Here is a 15,980-nt window from a genome sequence, read left to right as displayed (position 1 = left end):
TCCTCCTCCTTCAGGCATTTGGCTAATCTGGCCTTTCCACCCAGTGTCCTCCAGGCGTGCAAAGCCTCAGTGTGGGAGCAAATTCCACCCTCCTGGGGGCCCAGGGTGGCCCCCCAGGGCTCCCCAGAAGGCCCCTTCCTTGAGCCACTTGCGTGCAGGTTCCTTCCCCTGCCGCACAGCCAAAGTGCCTCTCGCACGGCTTCCTCATCGCCAGAGGAGCTTCGAACGAAGCTCTGCCGGTACCCTGGCCCAGCCCAGCTCTGGCACACAGCCCCCAACGCGGCCCTCGGCTGGAGCAGCTTCTGCACCCCAGCATTAGACTGCAGGAGAGATGGCCCAGGACGTGGGGGCAGGCTGGGGAAGCCCATCTAACCCCCCGGAAACCCCACACCAGCGGCCACGAAAACTGCACCTCATGCAAAGCCCTCCCTTTGCTCTGTCCCGCCCGGGTCTGATCCAAGCGCTCATTCAGGTCCATGAGGGCCCAGCTCTGCGCCTGGGGCCCTTCCGGGCCGGAGCCGAGGTTCAGGACCTCTCCATCCTGGGAGGGCCACGGAATCTGTGCCAATGCTGCTGCTCTGCCAAGCTCTTTGCACGCCATTCCCTCCCCGCCCAGCACTCTGCGTCAGCTGCAGTCACACGGCCGTGTTCTCTGCTGCCTCCTGGCTCAGTCCTGCTGCTGCTCTCCCCACAGTCACCTTTTGACCGGTGGCCACCCTGGATCAGCCCCATATGCCTAATAACCCAGTCGGGCAGGAAATGGGGCAGGGACACTTCCATAAGCAGACACACTTATAAATCCATCAAGCAGGCAAGCCGGTCGCTCGCCTGCATTTCCGACTGCTGGAGCATCACCCTCTGTCCAAGCACGGCAGCCAGAAGAGACACCGGGTCTCTTGTGGGATGGGGTTTGCGGCACCGGAGCCAATGGAGCTGCGGAACACGTCAGGATGCACAAGAGTGGCTTCCATTCAAAAAGCACGCTCCTATGGCTTTCTAATGAGGTCTGCGGTGTGGGGCGCATAAAAGCCTCCGGTGCCCCAATTCCGAGATCCTGTAGTCTCAGAACTGAGATTGCAGAGGCCAAGCCACACCTGGCCTCTCACAGCCAGTACAAAAAACCACTGGGCGGGCAGCTGTCATGGGGAGAAAAGGAGGCATGGCGGGGGGACCCGGAGGGGTGGGCTGAATGCCGATTCTGAGCTGGGAGTGGGGACTCGACTGGCGGCCAAGCATCCACCCCTGCCCAGTTCACCTCCCCAAATGCAGGCATGATTCAGGCAAAGCTTGCCGCCTTCCTGAGCCTGCAGTCTCGCCTGGGAAATTGGGTTTTTTTCAAGTGCATTTGGTCGTTTTCTTTCTTTACTTTTATTATAAATCTCACCAAAACAAAACCAAATCGAAGTAAAACAAGCAAAACACCAGAAAAAGGTCCTGACATTAAAAATTGCGGATGCATAGTATCAGCATAAATCCCATCAACTATACTGAAGTTTCTTGTCAGTAGGAAACGTTAAAACGTGCACTCCAATATGCAATTTTGCCACTCACACACACATGCACGCCCCCACAAATACACACCAAAGCCCATATTTGTCGCCAGGAACCAAGTGAGTGGAGCTCCTGGGGGGAACTCAGGATCCCCCCGTGAGCTGGGCCCTTGGGCTGCTCAGCCAACCCGCAATGCAAACCCTCAGCAGATACATGTTGTGAGAAGTTGTGCCCACATTGTTGAGCTGCCCATGTTGTGGCACCGCGAGAGATCCACGCGGTCTTGGATGAACGGATGCGAATGAACAGACCAAGGGTCGGTCTGGTCTGGTCTGCAAGCTGGCCCCCCAAGCGCCTCCCCCCACACAGTGGCCTCCGGGAATGGTGGTCGGGGAAAGGGAGAGCTCACCAGGTAGGAGAAAGCGCCAACCGCTGCTCTCCACTGGGTGCTCCCTGGTACACTGCCTTGGGAGATGGAGGTTCCACCATGCATGGCTCTAACACAACTCTCCTCCACATGCGCTCAAGTTTAAAGCCATCAAAGCCGCACCGTCGTCTTTTGGCAGAGTTGCCGCTCCGTTGCATCTCTGTGGGGCGCACTGGTGGCCGCCCTCCTGCTAGAAGCAGAGGGTGCCTCCCCCCTCCCCTCCCCCCGCCAATTCAACAGGCTGCCTTTTCTGGGCCAATCCCTCCCCATCTTGCTCTGGGGGAAGGCCCTTCTCCGATCAGGGGGCAAAGCAAAGCTGCCCACCCCACAAACGTTCAGCAGAAACGCAAACGTGTGCACGTGCGATGCCTCCTCCCTGAAAAAACAGCCCGGACACACGGCCTGCGGGTGGGGGCTGCGCGAGATCCGCAGCCTTTCATTATGAGACCAGACCCAAACACTAAGGCATTTTACAGGCCAAACTCACAGCTGCATTGCTCAGTTCGCCTTTGGGAGAAAGGAATGCACAAAGCCACACTTTCGCCACTGGGGTCAAGCATGGCAGAGGATGCCCCAAAGAATGACATCAAGGGGAAAGCCAGAAGGGAAAACCCAGCTGTATCACAGGATTCAAAAACATAGCAATCTCCTTAAACACGAAACTGGCGAACTAAAAAGCACAGGAAAAGAAGAAACTCTTTGCCTGCTGCCAGAAAGACCACAGTGGTGATGCCAGGCGCTCTGTGCAGACCATCCAGCGCAGAAGAGGCTCTTTTCAGGTATTCCCCAGGAAGGATCAGCTTAAGAGCTGGAGAGCCATATGGGGGGAGGTCAGGTTTCCACTAACCTGGGCCCAAGCTAGCTAGGATTTTCAAAGCACTTCGAACTGGGCCTGGAAACCTCCCCTAGTGCGCCTCATTTGGCCCTTAAGACTCCCCTTCCTCCCCTCCTTCAACGGTCACTGCCCATTGTCAGAACTTTGCACTGTAAACCCCTTGGGAAAGAGACCTGGATGCTGTTGATATTACCCTCCGCAAGTGCTGCGCCATGTACAGAAGCCATATGAACAGTAACAGGCAGAACTTGATTCTTCACGGGCCTTAAAAGGCTTCCCCTGAAGTCACTTCCCCGGTTTTGCACACAAAAGATTGCATCACCCCGACCGCCAATCCAAGCCAGGAAGCTGCAAAAGCTTCTCTCCAGAAGCCGGTAATGGTCCCCCGTCTGCGGGAGGAGCCCGCCCTGGTGCGAGCAGGCAGGCGTTAAAAACAGCTTTCCAGCCAGCTCCCCCACGTCCCACTGCCTGCAGCTGTCTCCACCAAACCCCGGAGAAGGAGGGAATCCAATAAAAAGTCGCTCTTGAAACTCACCTCCACGAAGGAGTACGTGAGAAAGGACGACGCCAGACCAGCAGAACCAGATTTCTCCAGGGTCACTTTTCTAACCGTTCGCGCCGCCGCCCCCCACCGCCGGCTCAGCCTCTCCCTCCCTTCTTGCCAAACCTGCTCCTCCCGGGGACACTCAGTCCAAGAGGCTGGGGCATGTGCGTGCGAGCGAGCGAGCGAGCAGGCAAGCAAGCAAGCGCAGGGGGAACGCTGCGCATGATTCATGGGATCCGGGCCTTGTAGGCTACGTCTTGCACGCTTGTTTTTTAAGGGGCTCCCGCTTCAGTGCAAGGTTTCGTGGCCGGGGAGGCCACGGCTGCAGCGAGCCACTTTCTCACGGATCCCCGACTCCTCGAAAAGCCCGGCCTTGACAAAGGAAAAGGAACCGGGAGGGGCAGCGCGCCCTGCCCGGGGAGGAGGCACGTGGGGCAGTGCGCGCGCTTCTCCCCTCCCTCGCCTGCCCCCCAACATCGCCGCCTTGTTCTGACCCACTAAGAAGGCTTCAGAACCGGGCAGGTCACGGCTGGCGCGACCGTCCTGCGAGGCGGTGTTTGTTTGCGCCAGCACAGATGTGAACGGAGCCTCCCGAGGTGTAAGCCCTAAGATGCGGGGCGGGGGGGGGGAGGTGCTGGTCACCAAGTGGCTGGGGGGGTCGTGTCAGTGGTCCCCAGTAGCGGCAGAGGCGACCGTCGGCTGCGGGGAAGCGCGTGGCTCAGGACTGGCTGCAGAGACGCGCTCAAGCCAAGGGAAACAGCGTTCTCCCGCCGCTCCATGGCGGGCCTGCTCCCTGAACTTTTGCGCCTCTCCCTGGAGCAAGGCAAAGCGGCGGAATCGGTGCATCTCAGGCCGGGCACACTGGCCATCACAACCTGCTCTGCGATCCCGAGATACCGCCTCCCCTCTACCCGTGTCTCCACGCCTGACCCGTTGAACCTTCAGGGAACGGCCTGGAAAAGGTGCGGGCTCGCTGCTTCCAGGGCAATGCGCGGGCAACCCCACGCTCCCCTGCTGAAAAACCGTCGTCCTGGCCGTTGGAGGGCGAGCCCTGCTGGAAACAAGCCGCAACCCCGAAAGAGCGAGCTGCCTCGGGCTGCCTCCCCGTGCCTGGGAGGGGACGTCCCTGGGCTGCCAGGCAAACCCCTCAGGCGGGTGCAAGCGATCCGGCGCTGCACGGCCTTCGAGGCACAGAAATCGGCCCGCGCCAGGGACACCTAAGCCCGCGCTGTCTGCTCAGCAGCTTCGAGGCAACGGAAGGCGCAACTGCAGCGGCTCCGTCAGCGGAGCGGCCAGCCCGGCGAGTCAGAGCGCGGGTGCAGAGTCGGCAAAGGATACCAAGCTTGCGCGCGCAGCACCAGCGCCAGCTTCGCCGCCTGCTTGGCTCTGGGGTGCCGCCCTCGTGGCCCGCAGGCCTGCAGGCGCAATCCCCGCCGCCGCCGCAGGCGTGCGATCCGACCTAGGGGGGATGCCGAGCAGCCCGTGGAAGTGCGCCCGTCGCTTTGCTCCCTCGGGAGGGAACGGGTGTGGCGGAGGGCGGCGAGGCCGTGCAAGAATAGCCTGCAAGGTGGGGGGCCAGCTGCGAGCAGCCCCAGAGCGCCGCCGCAGGCCCAGGATTGGCACCAGGAAAGCCGAGCCGTGGGCACCCAGCTCCTCGGCCCGCCGCGGCTGCACGCGGGCGAGCGGCGCATTCTCACTCTCGCTAAGCCGACCACTGCATTCGATAAACGGGCCGCGGCCACTGTTTTGGGTACCTTGCACAATAAATCCTCGCTCCTAGCCTGCCTTCTGAGGATCGCTCCGTGGGGACTGCCAGCCCGCCCAGGCCCCTTGCGTGAAGGGGGGCGCAGTGGGGGCCCTGGGGCACCGTGGCTCACGGAAGGTGCAGGCGCCCCGCTGCTTCGCCCTGCAGGAGCCGAAGAGTGCTTTGCGGGCGGCAGCGCGCTGCCCGTGTCAAGCGAAGGGGCCACGCCAAGGCCCTCTTGGCTTTCCAGTCCGCAGAGGGCGAGGCTGGGGTGCTACCCTACGCCTCTTAATTTGCGCTGAAACAAACGCACTTCCTGTTTGCTGGTTGCTTTTCTCCCAAAAAAATGTGCACAATGACCTTGGCACCTGTGGCACTTGATGCCGAGATCTGACACATAAAGGTGTCTGGCATTTGGCAGGCGCGCAGCTGCATCCCACTGAATCCTGCCGTGCTGGCAATGGATACGCAGTGGCGGATCATGTTGTTTTTCGGGTTTCCTGTCTTCGGGAACACTTCCCACAACTGTTTGCCTCCAGGTCTGCCATATTGCAAAGAATGTTCTGTGGGGATGCCCAGTCCCTTCAAAGAGATTTTAAAAAGTGATGCCGTTGCAGCCTTTACCAGCAGATCCAGATTAAATCTGAACTGATTTTCCACTCAACTTCCAATGCAAAATATACAGAACTTTCTGCGCAGAGCTCCCAAATGCAAAGGCAACCAGCATGTACATAGAAACATAGAAACAGCGCGAGTCAGAAGGGGTCTCCTGAGCCATCTAGTCTGACCTCCGGCTCCAGCCGGCTCTGCTCACGACATGCCCACCATTTGCACGTCCAGCCTGTCCTTGAACACCCACACCGATGGGGCCTCACCCACCTCCCGGGGAAGCCCATTCCACACCCTCGGGGTCCTGACTGTCAGGAAGTGCTTCCTGGCATCCAAACGGAACCTGGGTTTCCTGAGCTTTGCTCCGTTGGAGCGCGTCCTGCCTTCCTCTGCAGGGGAGAACAGGTCTCTCCCCACCTCCGTGTGACATCCCCTCACATACCTGTATGTCGCCAACATATCCCCTCTAAGTCTCCTCCAGGCTGAAGAGACCCAGTTCCCTCAGTCTCGCCTCATACGGCATCCCCTGCAAACTGGCCACCAACCTTGTGGCCCTACACTGCACTGACTCCAACCTGGCCATATCCCTCCTGTAATGAGGGGCCCAAAACTGAGCACAATACTCCAATTGCGGGTGCACCAGAGTCATGTAGAGTGGTAGTAATACCTCTCTCGATCTAGAAGCCACGCTTCTGGCTATGCAACCAAGGGTGGCGCTCGCCCTCTTGGCCACCGCATCACACTGCTGGCTCATGTTTAGCCTGCAGTCAACCAGCACCCTGAGGTCCCTTTCACAAGTGCTGCTCTCCAGCCACTTGTCCCCTAACCTGTACTTCTGACACCCATTCCCATGCCCCAAGTGCAAGACCGAGCACTTATCCACACTGAACGCCATCCTGTTGTCTCCTGCCCACTTCCATAGTCTGTCCAGATCCTTTTGGATCTGGAGTACCTGCTCCTCAGTTGTGGCCACTGCTCCAGTTTTAGTGTGGTCTGCGAATTTGATCAGCAGACTGTTCACCCCTTCTTCCATGTCATTGATGAAAAGATTAAACAGGATTGGCCCCAGGACAGAAGCCCTGGGGGACCCCGCTCGTCACTGGCTGCCATCCCGATGATTCCCCGCTAATGGTTACCTTCTGCGAGCCACCCAGAGATTCACAGCTATAGGTGTGGCATACAAATGCCGCGTATCAAGACTAACAAATAAATGGAGATCTGTGGCCAAAAGAAGTAGGTCCTGATTTTCACTGAATGCTCCAGCTGTGCTTTTTCAGTCTCTGCCGCCCACATGGGTCAGTGCAGGGACTTGCCATCAGCTCTTGTGACATGAGTGTCCTTCCAGAGGCCACCATCTTGCTGCATTCAAAATTTTATGAATGTTTCAGATGTTGCCTTCCACCCTTGAGCCTTCTGCATTTCTCACCGCTTCTGATGTCTTTTCTCTTAGCATAGATAACCTTATTCCCTCAGCTGTGTTCCTGGGAAGCTGTACACCTTGCCTTGGCAGGGGAGACCAACTTGGCCCCAGCTCCTTGGTCAGAGAAGTTCTTCGGTTCCTGAAGAATCCGGGAATGGTCGTCGGAAGGGCCAGAGGGCTCCTGGGTTCTGCCCCTTGCTCATTGCAGGACTCCCAGTTAAACCATCCCTCGCAGGTGGCGGCCCAGTTCTTGCCTGCCTCCAGTGTGGGGGAGCCCATCACCTCCCTCAGTCATGGGTCCCATCGCTCCCCCTCTGCAAGAGTCAGGAAGTTCCTCCTGATGCCCAGCTGGGAGCTGGTTTCCTGTCCCTGGAGCCCATTCTTGAGTGCCCTGCACTCTGGGACGAGTGAGGAGCGATCTTGCCCTCCTTCCCTATGACAGCCTTTCAGGTGCTCGCAGAGTCCCGTCCCCTCTCCCCTCGGTCTCTCTAGAGGCTAAGCCTGCCCGTTCCTCCCCTCTCTCCTCACAGGCCTCTGTTTCCAGGCCCCGGGTCATCCCTGCTGCCCTCCTCTGAACCCTCTCCAGCTTGGCTGCCCCTTTCTCTGGCATGGCCACTCTGGCTGGCCACCTTCCTCCTGACGAGGCCTAGGCAAAGCCGAGCCAAGGGGAATCCTGGAAGAGTCGAGTTGCAGGGGCCAGGGAGGCCGCGGGGTTCAACCCCTTCTCCGGGCAGGGCTCCCAGGTCAGGCCTCCCTAGCAGAGGGCTGCCCGGCGGCATTGCCCAGCGTGGGTGGGCCCACATGCGCCCGTGCCGCCCTCTTCCTCCTCTCCGTGGACTTTGGACAGGAGGCACAGTCTCATTGCTAAGCCCTTCTTAAAGCTTCTTTTGGCCAAAAGTAGGGTAAAAATACTGTACGTAAAGATGAGACTCAACATTTTAAAGCATTCGAGTTCCTTTTTTTTAAATGTGCATTCTAAATTTGAATTTTGAATAGAAACATTTGGCAGATTTCAAGTATTTGGAAATAACTCGTTTTGGCTCTGGTAAAGAGACTGTAGCCATCTCATCTCCCTGCACAAGTCGCCTGTTTAAAGCGGAACCAGCTGGTGCTGAATTAGAAGTCTGAATCGGGAGCTCGGTACAGTTGCTGCAGCATCTCTGGCAACCCAGACGATTCCTTTGGACCCGGTTGGTTCACACAGCCTGCAGAAAATTAGCTCCCTTTGCCCACTTCCTGTCTGGGCTCAGGAAGCACTTCATGTCTTTGATATCTAACCTGGATCTGAAGAGGAATGAGGAAGTTCAAGGACTTTGCATTTCAGAGCTGTCAAGCTACACATTGCTGAGTCCAAGTGTTAATGAAAAAGTAAGATACAAAACATTCATGCGTCACCGATGCCAAGTTACGAATTAATTCAGTCACATAACAGAAAACAATTTAATAGGGAAGTTCTGATCACCGGATGCAAATGGGGACCTTGTTCAGCCAAAGATGATGACGCACTTTGCTCAGAAAGGGCTTTGTGCAATTTAGGGAACGTGGATGCCTCCCGCCTATTTGTACAGGGATATAAAAACAAAACTCAAGAGTCCAGACTCGCCTCTTGAAAAACAAGCGTCAAGCTAAACTCTGAAGTGCACTTCCAGGAGGGGCTGTGAAGGCTGCTTAAAAGTGGGTCAGACAAATTCCCAGAGGAAAAGACAAGCCATCCTGACGGTTTTATGCTACCCCTGGCATCAGAGGCAGTGTACATTTGTGCATCAGTTGCTGGGGAACATGGGCTGGATGGTGCTGCTGCACTCATCCTGCGCCTGGGCAGCTGGTGGGCTGCTCCCTGCAGACAGTGCTGGGCCACATGCCTCCCCGTCGACTGATCCAGCACTGGGATTCTTAAGTTCGCACGCACAGTGCCATACAAGGCAAACGACCGTAGATACGATCCCAACACATTTGCTACTGCTTTGAGCAGGACAGATTTCTGACTAAACACGCCCAAGGTTGCCCTGAAAAAATAAACTCCGCCAGGGATGCCCGGGAGCTTCTGTGCACGCGACGTCACACATCCAGCCGCTCGCAGAAGGCCGCGCTTGCCCCTCCCCTCCTCCTGACCGTGCACCCAAAGGCCACAACCTGGAGCTGATTGCCCACTGGGTCATCAAGGCTTCTGCACACTCCGAGCGGCTGCCAGTCTCCCGCACCTTGCCTGGCCTGGCCTGGCCTGGCCGGGAGCCAAAACGCCCGCCTGCCACACTGCTTGCGGCGCACCTTCCTCTGCCACATTGCCCGAGCCCTCTCCCCATAAGCAGAAGTGCAGCGCATGCCTCTCTCGCGTCCTCCTCCCTCACCACCACTGGCTCCCTCTGCGTGGTCAGGGATGGCTCGGCATGTCCGTGCAGGGTCCGCACCCCGGGAGACGCTGAGCCGGCTCTTCCCTCGGCTGAAGGCATGCCCACCTCCTTTGCAGCATTGTTGAGGCGCCCCACACGGCCCTGATGGAAACACGCCACACAGCAACCCATCCTGGGACGACCTCTGCTGAGTTGATTGGTCTGCGCACCCTTTGCCCCCTGATCATTCTGCAGGCAAGGCACAGTTTGCGCTCCCCCCTCCCCCGATTGTGGGTGTTCTGGGGTTGTCGTCTGACTTGGGAAGAGACGCAAGGGGGTTTGGCACTCTTGTCACATCATGCACCAGCCACTGGAGGCGACGCGCAAAGGGACTGGTCGCCTGGGTTTGGCTAACACCATCAACCACCATGGGTAAAGCAGCCATGGATCAGCCCTGGGCAAGCAAAGTGCTTTGTTTGGGGGGAAACCCCAAGCCCCTCTGTGCAACCTGAACTGGGTTTGCGGGGAAGACAACCCGGCTTGGCTTGCTGCCCATGTGGGTCATCATGCAAACCAGGTCATCGCTGTCTCCTCCGCACTCTCGCACATTTCCTCGTTATCTTTTTTCCTGTGCCAAAATATTCTTTAAGCGTCTTCCGACTGATCGTGCTAGGAGCACCCAGAACTGCACAAACAGCATCCTTGCAGAGGAAAGATCACACAAAGACAGTTTTTGCATGGACAGTCCTCACCCTTGATGTGCCGACAGTTTGCAAACGTTTGAACCGAAACAGGGCATCTCCAACATCGCCATGCCGTGTTGCCTTCCACTTAGCATGATGCTGAAACCTGCTGCTGTCACTTTCCAGTCACAGCACAACATGTGCATTCAGCCTGCAAAGCCCATGGCTTAACCACCTTTGCATATGGGGCACTTCCCCCACACGGAACCTGCCCAGGGGTTAGGATTGCTCTTGTTCTTCAGGTGAAGCAGGTGACAAAAAGGAATCGCAGGGCCTTCACCATCGTGGCACCTCTTTGGAATAAGGTCCCCATGTAGATACTGTACACAACCAACCCAAATAAATGAAATATATATTATTAACTCCCAAATTACAGATGGGTAGAACTTTGTTTGACATTTTGGCATGAATTGACCTAATTCCACACTTTCCAGCCCACACATGAACTGAAACTCAGCTGTCCTTTGAGGTTTGCACTTCTCCAAATTTTACAACCAAGTTCTCCAAGCAAACGGTATGTATCTGAGGGCAAAGTGCAGGAAAAATGTGAAACTAATTCTCAACAGTTCAAGAGAAAAATTGCTTGCAAAAGTGTATTGATTAAGGAAAACTGCATAGAAAAGGCGTGCAATTTTCCAGGAAACGTCAAAAGGTGGCTCGATGTTTCGGGATGAACCCAAGTTAACCCTGGGAAAAGGAAGCCCCAAGAGGCCCCGATCCAGGGAGGCCCGGGGAATGTGCTGCCTTGCACCAAGCGCCGCCCGCTCGGCTGCCGCCTTCCCTCGCTCCCCGGCTCCCCGCGCCGCCGCCGTCACACGCGCAGGCACCCGTCTCGCCTCGCCTCGCCTCGCACGCCTGCCCGGCCCCTCTCGTGCAGGCACGCAGACGCAGGCGAGCGCGCCGGGCCTGTCTCCGTCTCGCGCACACGCCCAGTTTCAGCCACTCTGCAGTTTTCGAGCTTTCTGGCAGATTCATAACAAATTGCCCAAGAGCGGCGGCACCGGCCGAACCGGCTCGTTGCCCCCGGGGGAAGGGGCGAGGCGCGGAGGAGGCGCGCGGGCGGGGCGGCCGGGCGGGAGAGCGGATGGTGCCGCCGCCGACCTGGGCGGACGAGCGCTGGGCTCGCAGCAGCCCTGCAAGAGGAGGAGGGGGCTGCGGGAGGCGGTGGGGCCCCCCGGGCAGCGTGGGAGCGACGTGGGACTCCTTGCCACGGGACGCGGGCACGGACCCGGCCTTGGCCCCCTTGGCTTTGCGAGGAAAGGCTGGGAAGAGGGAAGCTTCCGGCCTGTGGGGTCGCCTTTGCTTTTTCACTGGCACGCGCCTCCTGCGACCTCCTGGCTGTGTTGGGGTGCAGCTCCCCTCGTCCCCAGCCATCATGGCGGACTCCAACTGCCACGGCCAGCTGGAGGGAACCAGGCGTGGGGAGGCTGCTCTAGGGCCGGGGCGAGGTGGTGCGGGGACGGCGCGGAAGTGGGACGGCGGTGCGGGGCAGAGCCCACGACGGGCTGCACCGAGTAAGCCGCCCCTGGGACGCCGCCGACTGAGGCTCCGAGACGCGGAGAAGCAGAGCCGGCCGGCAGCGTCGCCAGTCGCAGGGAGCCCACTGCCGAGGCGAGAAAGCCGGGAGCAGCACTCGGCACTGGAGGGGGCTGCGGTTAACAAGCCCCAGGCCGAGTCAGCGCCCCCGTGGAAGAGCGAGGCATGGGGACACGCGCCCGGCCACGGGTCCCAGCGCAGGCCTGCCTGGGCTGCGACCTGCGGGGAGTCGCTCGCGTTACATCTGGGGAGTCGGAAGGCGTGGCTGATCTGCGAGGCTGACGGGTCCGGGTCTGCCTTCTGGCTGCCCCCCGGGATACAGGCTGGGGTGCTCTTATCACTGCAGGCCCCTGCAGCGGGGTTCCAGGCAACGCCGTATTCTCGCTGCAGCCCTCCTGCTTTCCCATAGGTTCTTCCACCTTTTCCTTAATGCAGAAAATCTGCTATGGAAGAAAAGAAGACGCACGCGCACACGCAGAGACTGTGTTCCCGCAAGATGACAAGCAACACTCTGTGATTACCACGGTTAACTGCTTGCTTGGGGTTTTTTGTTTTGTTTGTTACCGTGAACTACTGGCCAGGTGATCCCGTGGTTTGTACTCTGTTGTGGTTTCCATCCTCCCCTCTCATTCCTGCTGCATGTGCCCCACCAGCCGTTCCGCCTGAGCTTCACTCCCTTCCTGTATGGCCTTCCTCCTCCTCGCCGGTCCACACACAGAGGCTGGATGGCTGTAGGTGCCACCCTTTCCTGAGGACTCCGTGATAGTTTCCTACCAGGTTCACGGACACCCTGATCCAGGTTCAGATGGCACAAGCCATGGAGGCACAGAGGAACCACAGCGCAACCTGTTGTCTCTTATCATGTTTTCTCAGGACCAAAGTCACCATGGAGAAATACCTTGACTGGGTTCAGACAACACAGCGGACCAACCATGGTAAAAACCCACCACGTTTTGTCATGCTGTCTGAACCCAGCCACTAAGTGTCTTCCAGATGCTAAGCCCCCTCTGACTAGAGGCAGCTAAAGTCAGTGGGCTGTGATCCTTCACTCTTGTTTCCCTCGGACAGACAGCGACAGACAGGCTGCTGAGCACCCCAGGCAGCAAAGGGCCAGAGGGCAATGGCAGGAAAAGGAAAAGGAAAGCAGGCAGGATTGCCGCTGCGCTGCTGCTCCCGTGTTTGCATGGGAGCCTCGCTGTGGCATCGGGCCAGAGATCCAGCGGCCACTTTCCCCCAGTGTCCCCTCGGACACCTCTGCAAAGTACGCAGGAAACCCCCCGGCCGCACCACCATTTCCTCCCAATTGCCTCTACTCAGCGTTAGACTGCTTCTGGCTGTGGGGGTTCCATTTTGGGTTGTCCGTGGACTCCTGCTTCTCTGTGCAGACGGCTCATCCTTTCTGCAAGGCCCCTAAGCCGGATGGCTGCATCACCGCTTCTTGCGAGTTTCAGGAATGAGTTGCACGTTGTAGGAACACTGAACCTTTGCTGAGACCCCTGAACCCAGCGCCATTCACCCCGCGTCACAGGCCGCCCCAAGTGCCAGTGTCGTAAGCGGGGCAGGAAATGCTCTGTCTCCCCATACCTGGGACGGGGGGCAAGTGGCACGGGGGCCAGTGAGTGTCCCCAGCAGCAGTGGCTTCCACAGCCCTCTGCCAAGTTTTCGGCAGCAGCAGAAAAGGGCGTGAAGCAGGGTGGCCCCAGCAAGCGCATCATGAGAAGGGCCCGGCCTCCCAGAGCGGCTGGCCACCTGGCTGCCTGGCCCAGCAGCCGCAGGGAAGTGGGGCGCGGGCGGCCGTGCCCGCCGGTAGCCCTGGGCGCCCGCCGCACCAGCTTCCTTGCGCCGATCACGGGTGCAAGGGCTAACGCGGTGAGCACAAGCTGGCAGGGCAGGACCGTCCCGAGGCTGCCGGCCTGGTCTGGCGCCGGTCAGGACGCACTCCGGGGCCCGCTGCTGGTCACACACCTGCCCCGGGCCTGCGCTGGCCACGGATACCGCACCCGCTTCGGTATTTGTGATATGTCCCTCCATGTTTTTCCCACAATGCCTCCCTGCGATGGAACTTCCGGGCCATTGCATTTTGGGGAAGCCCAGGTCATCCTGCTTTCCCAACATGCATAGATGGTGAGAGTTTGGGGTTTGGGTTTGGCCCTGGCCCTTGACCACCTCAGCCCTGGGGAGACAAGAACACAGCAAAGTCGCTCCTCGCCAGAAGATGCTTGGGGAGAGCCAGGAAACCTGAGAAAGATCCCCTTACGAGTTTAGGGCTGTGCCATCAAAGGTTCCATGATACTTTGTCAAAGGAAGAGAACCCTGATACGTTTTACAGGAAAAGTTATTTATCAACGCAACTGCTACTATATAAATAAGTGTGGGCGCACTTGTGAGTGTCCTGTGCACATTTACTGGGGAGGAAACCCCACAGAATATGGAAATGGGATTTCCTCCGAGAAGACAAGCACAGGGCTGGCCTATTGAGCACGAACCCCGATGTCCGAGCTTCAGAGCTCACCGACGCCATGAGGCACCCACGACGCTTCCCGTCCCTCTTCAGGATCGTCCAGACCCCGTGGATAAACCCCAGTGCTGCCACTGGAACGCCACAGTTCAGAGTCCCGTTTGCCTTTACTCCTTCACGGTCCCAAATGTTGTGAAGCCAGTGGGCACCTCTGGGGTTCCAATCAAGCATCAAGAAGAGTACATGGTACGGACTGACCAACTGCCCACTCACGAAGGACCCAGTCCACAGAAAGGCTGATGGACACAGCATGCCCAAGAGCCCAGACACAAAGGCTCCGAGCTCCAAGACTCAAGCCCATCCCTTCGAGCCCAGTCTTCCCACTCCCCTTTGCCAGGGTTACCCCCACAACCCTCTGGCGCGCCCCCTCCCAGCGCCCTGACCAGCAGCCCTGCACGGCACCCCTGCTGCACCGCTGCCTGCCTGGATGCGCCTGGCAAGCAATCAGGTGGTTTCTGCGCTGACATGGTTCCCACCCTCCTCACTCCGCAGCGCCCTCCTGCTGTGGGCACGTATCCCATCAGCCACGGCACCTGAAATGCAATCCCATGCAGGCAGGCTGGAAAAGCTCCTGCAGCTGCTGCTTCTTCCAGGGGACTGAGTGGAAACCACGATGCTGGTTCAGAAGATCAGAGAAACCACGGTGAAGCATGGAAAGCATACGCCAGGCTGGTGTGTTGCTGCCGTGCTTCCTAACACCCGAATGCGCCAAGCTGGAGCGCCACGGCAGGGTCTGGGTGACACAGCGGAGCATCCCATGCGAGGCACCGCCCTGGCAGGTTGTCGGGAGCACCCCTCCCCGCTTCCACCTGCCCAGCCCTTCGTTCCTCTGTCCCTCTTCCAGGACCACCCCTCTCCCAGACGCTCAGTGTGGCAGCATCCTACGTAAGCACTTGCTCCAGTGTAAGTGACCCCCCACTTCCCCATAAGCGCAGCAGAAAAGCCCCAAGGGGGCCAGGGCAGGGTCCGGCTCGCCCAGCCTTCTCCCACCAGCAGGACAGGCGTTCAATAGTACTCCATCACCCATGATCCCCAGCACTGCCCCTGATGCTGAGGGTATGATATGCCCCTCAGAACTGCTCTGTCAACATGAATCTGCCCGACCCCTTCGTAAAGTCCCCCTTCCTGGTGGCCTCCCCCATGACGTGCGGAAGTGAATTCCGTAGAGTCATTCAGTCCCAATCCAGTTTGATTCCTTTCATTTCCCACTGCTCAGCTTCACAGCATGACCCCTTTAGGGCCTAGGGTTGCGGGAGAGGTGAAAAAACTCACCGCGGCCAGTTTCGCTATGCCAAGTCTCATGAGGCACCCCCTCTTCCTTCCCCAGTTCCCCATGGTTGTCCTGAGACAGTTCCCACTTAGCAGGCAGCGGTGGCAAAGTTTTCTGCTCGCTCGCTTGCTCCCATTCCCAGGCAGCCAGGGACACTCGGAGGCAAAGCGTACCTCCAGCTGCACTTCCTACAAAAGCCCCGGGCTCCAGGAAGGGCCCAGAGAGGTTCTTTGGAGCAAGATGCAGGTGTGTGTGTGTGTGTGGGGGGGTCATCAAGGCACTCCGGGCCACTCCACCAGGTTCATGGATGTGTTTGTTTCAAGGCCTCGCTGGGGCCTTCGTGGCAACACCACTTCCTTGTGGGTGCTGCACGGGCAGTCCCAGAGTCCGTGCAGGAACAGGAGCAGGAGGAGAACTCCCCCAGCTGTGGTACTTCTCAGGAAGAAGTCCCTTGAAGTTGGCCGCCAATGGCCATCCTGGGGGAGAGATGGGCCCCCCCACCCCATGAGCTAG

At 58.6% G+C, this 15,980-nt stretch overlaps 1 protein-coding gene across 1 annotated transcript in view; it reads right to left on the bottom strand.

Moving 5' to 3' along the window:
• The window catches only part of NECTIN4 (nectin cell adhesion molecule 4), a 43,499-nt gene extending 31,982 nt beyond the window's left edge, over positions 1–11,517 (bottom strand). Inside the window, exon 1 of the mRNA XM_044449050.1 lies at positions 11,245–11,517. Coding sequence (XP_044304985.1) covers positions 11,245–11,517 — 273 coding nt within the window. The remainder of the gene's footprint in view (positions 1–11,244) is intronic.
• Between the last annotated feature and the right edge of the window lie 4,463 nt (positions 11,518–15,980).

Source organism: Varanus komodoensis, unplaced genomic scaffold (genome assembly GCF_004798865.1).
Source record: "Varanus komodoensis strain SLA01 unplaced genomic scaffold, ASM479886v1 scaffold57, whole genome shotgun sequence".
In the NCBI taxonomy this organism is placed as follows: Eukaryota; Metazoa; Chordata; class Lepidosauria; order Squamata; family Varanidae; genus Varanus; species Varanus komodoensis.
Note: the sequence above shows the minus strand (reverse complement) of the source record. Positions and strands in the feature narration are given on the sequence as shown.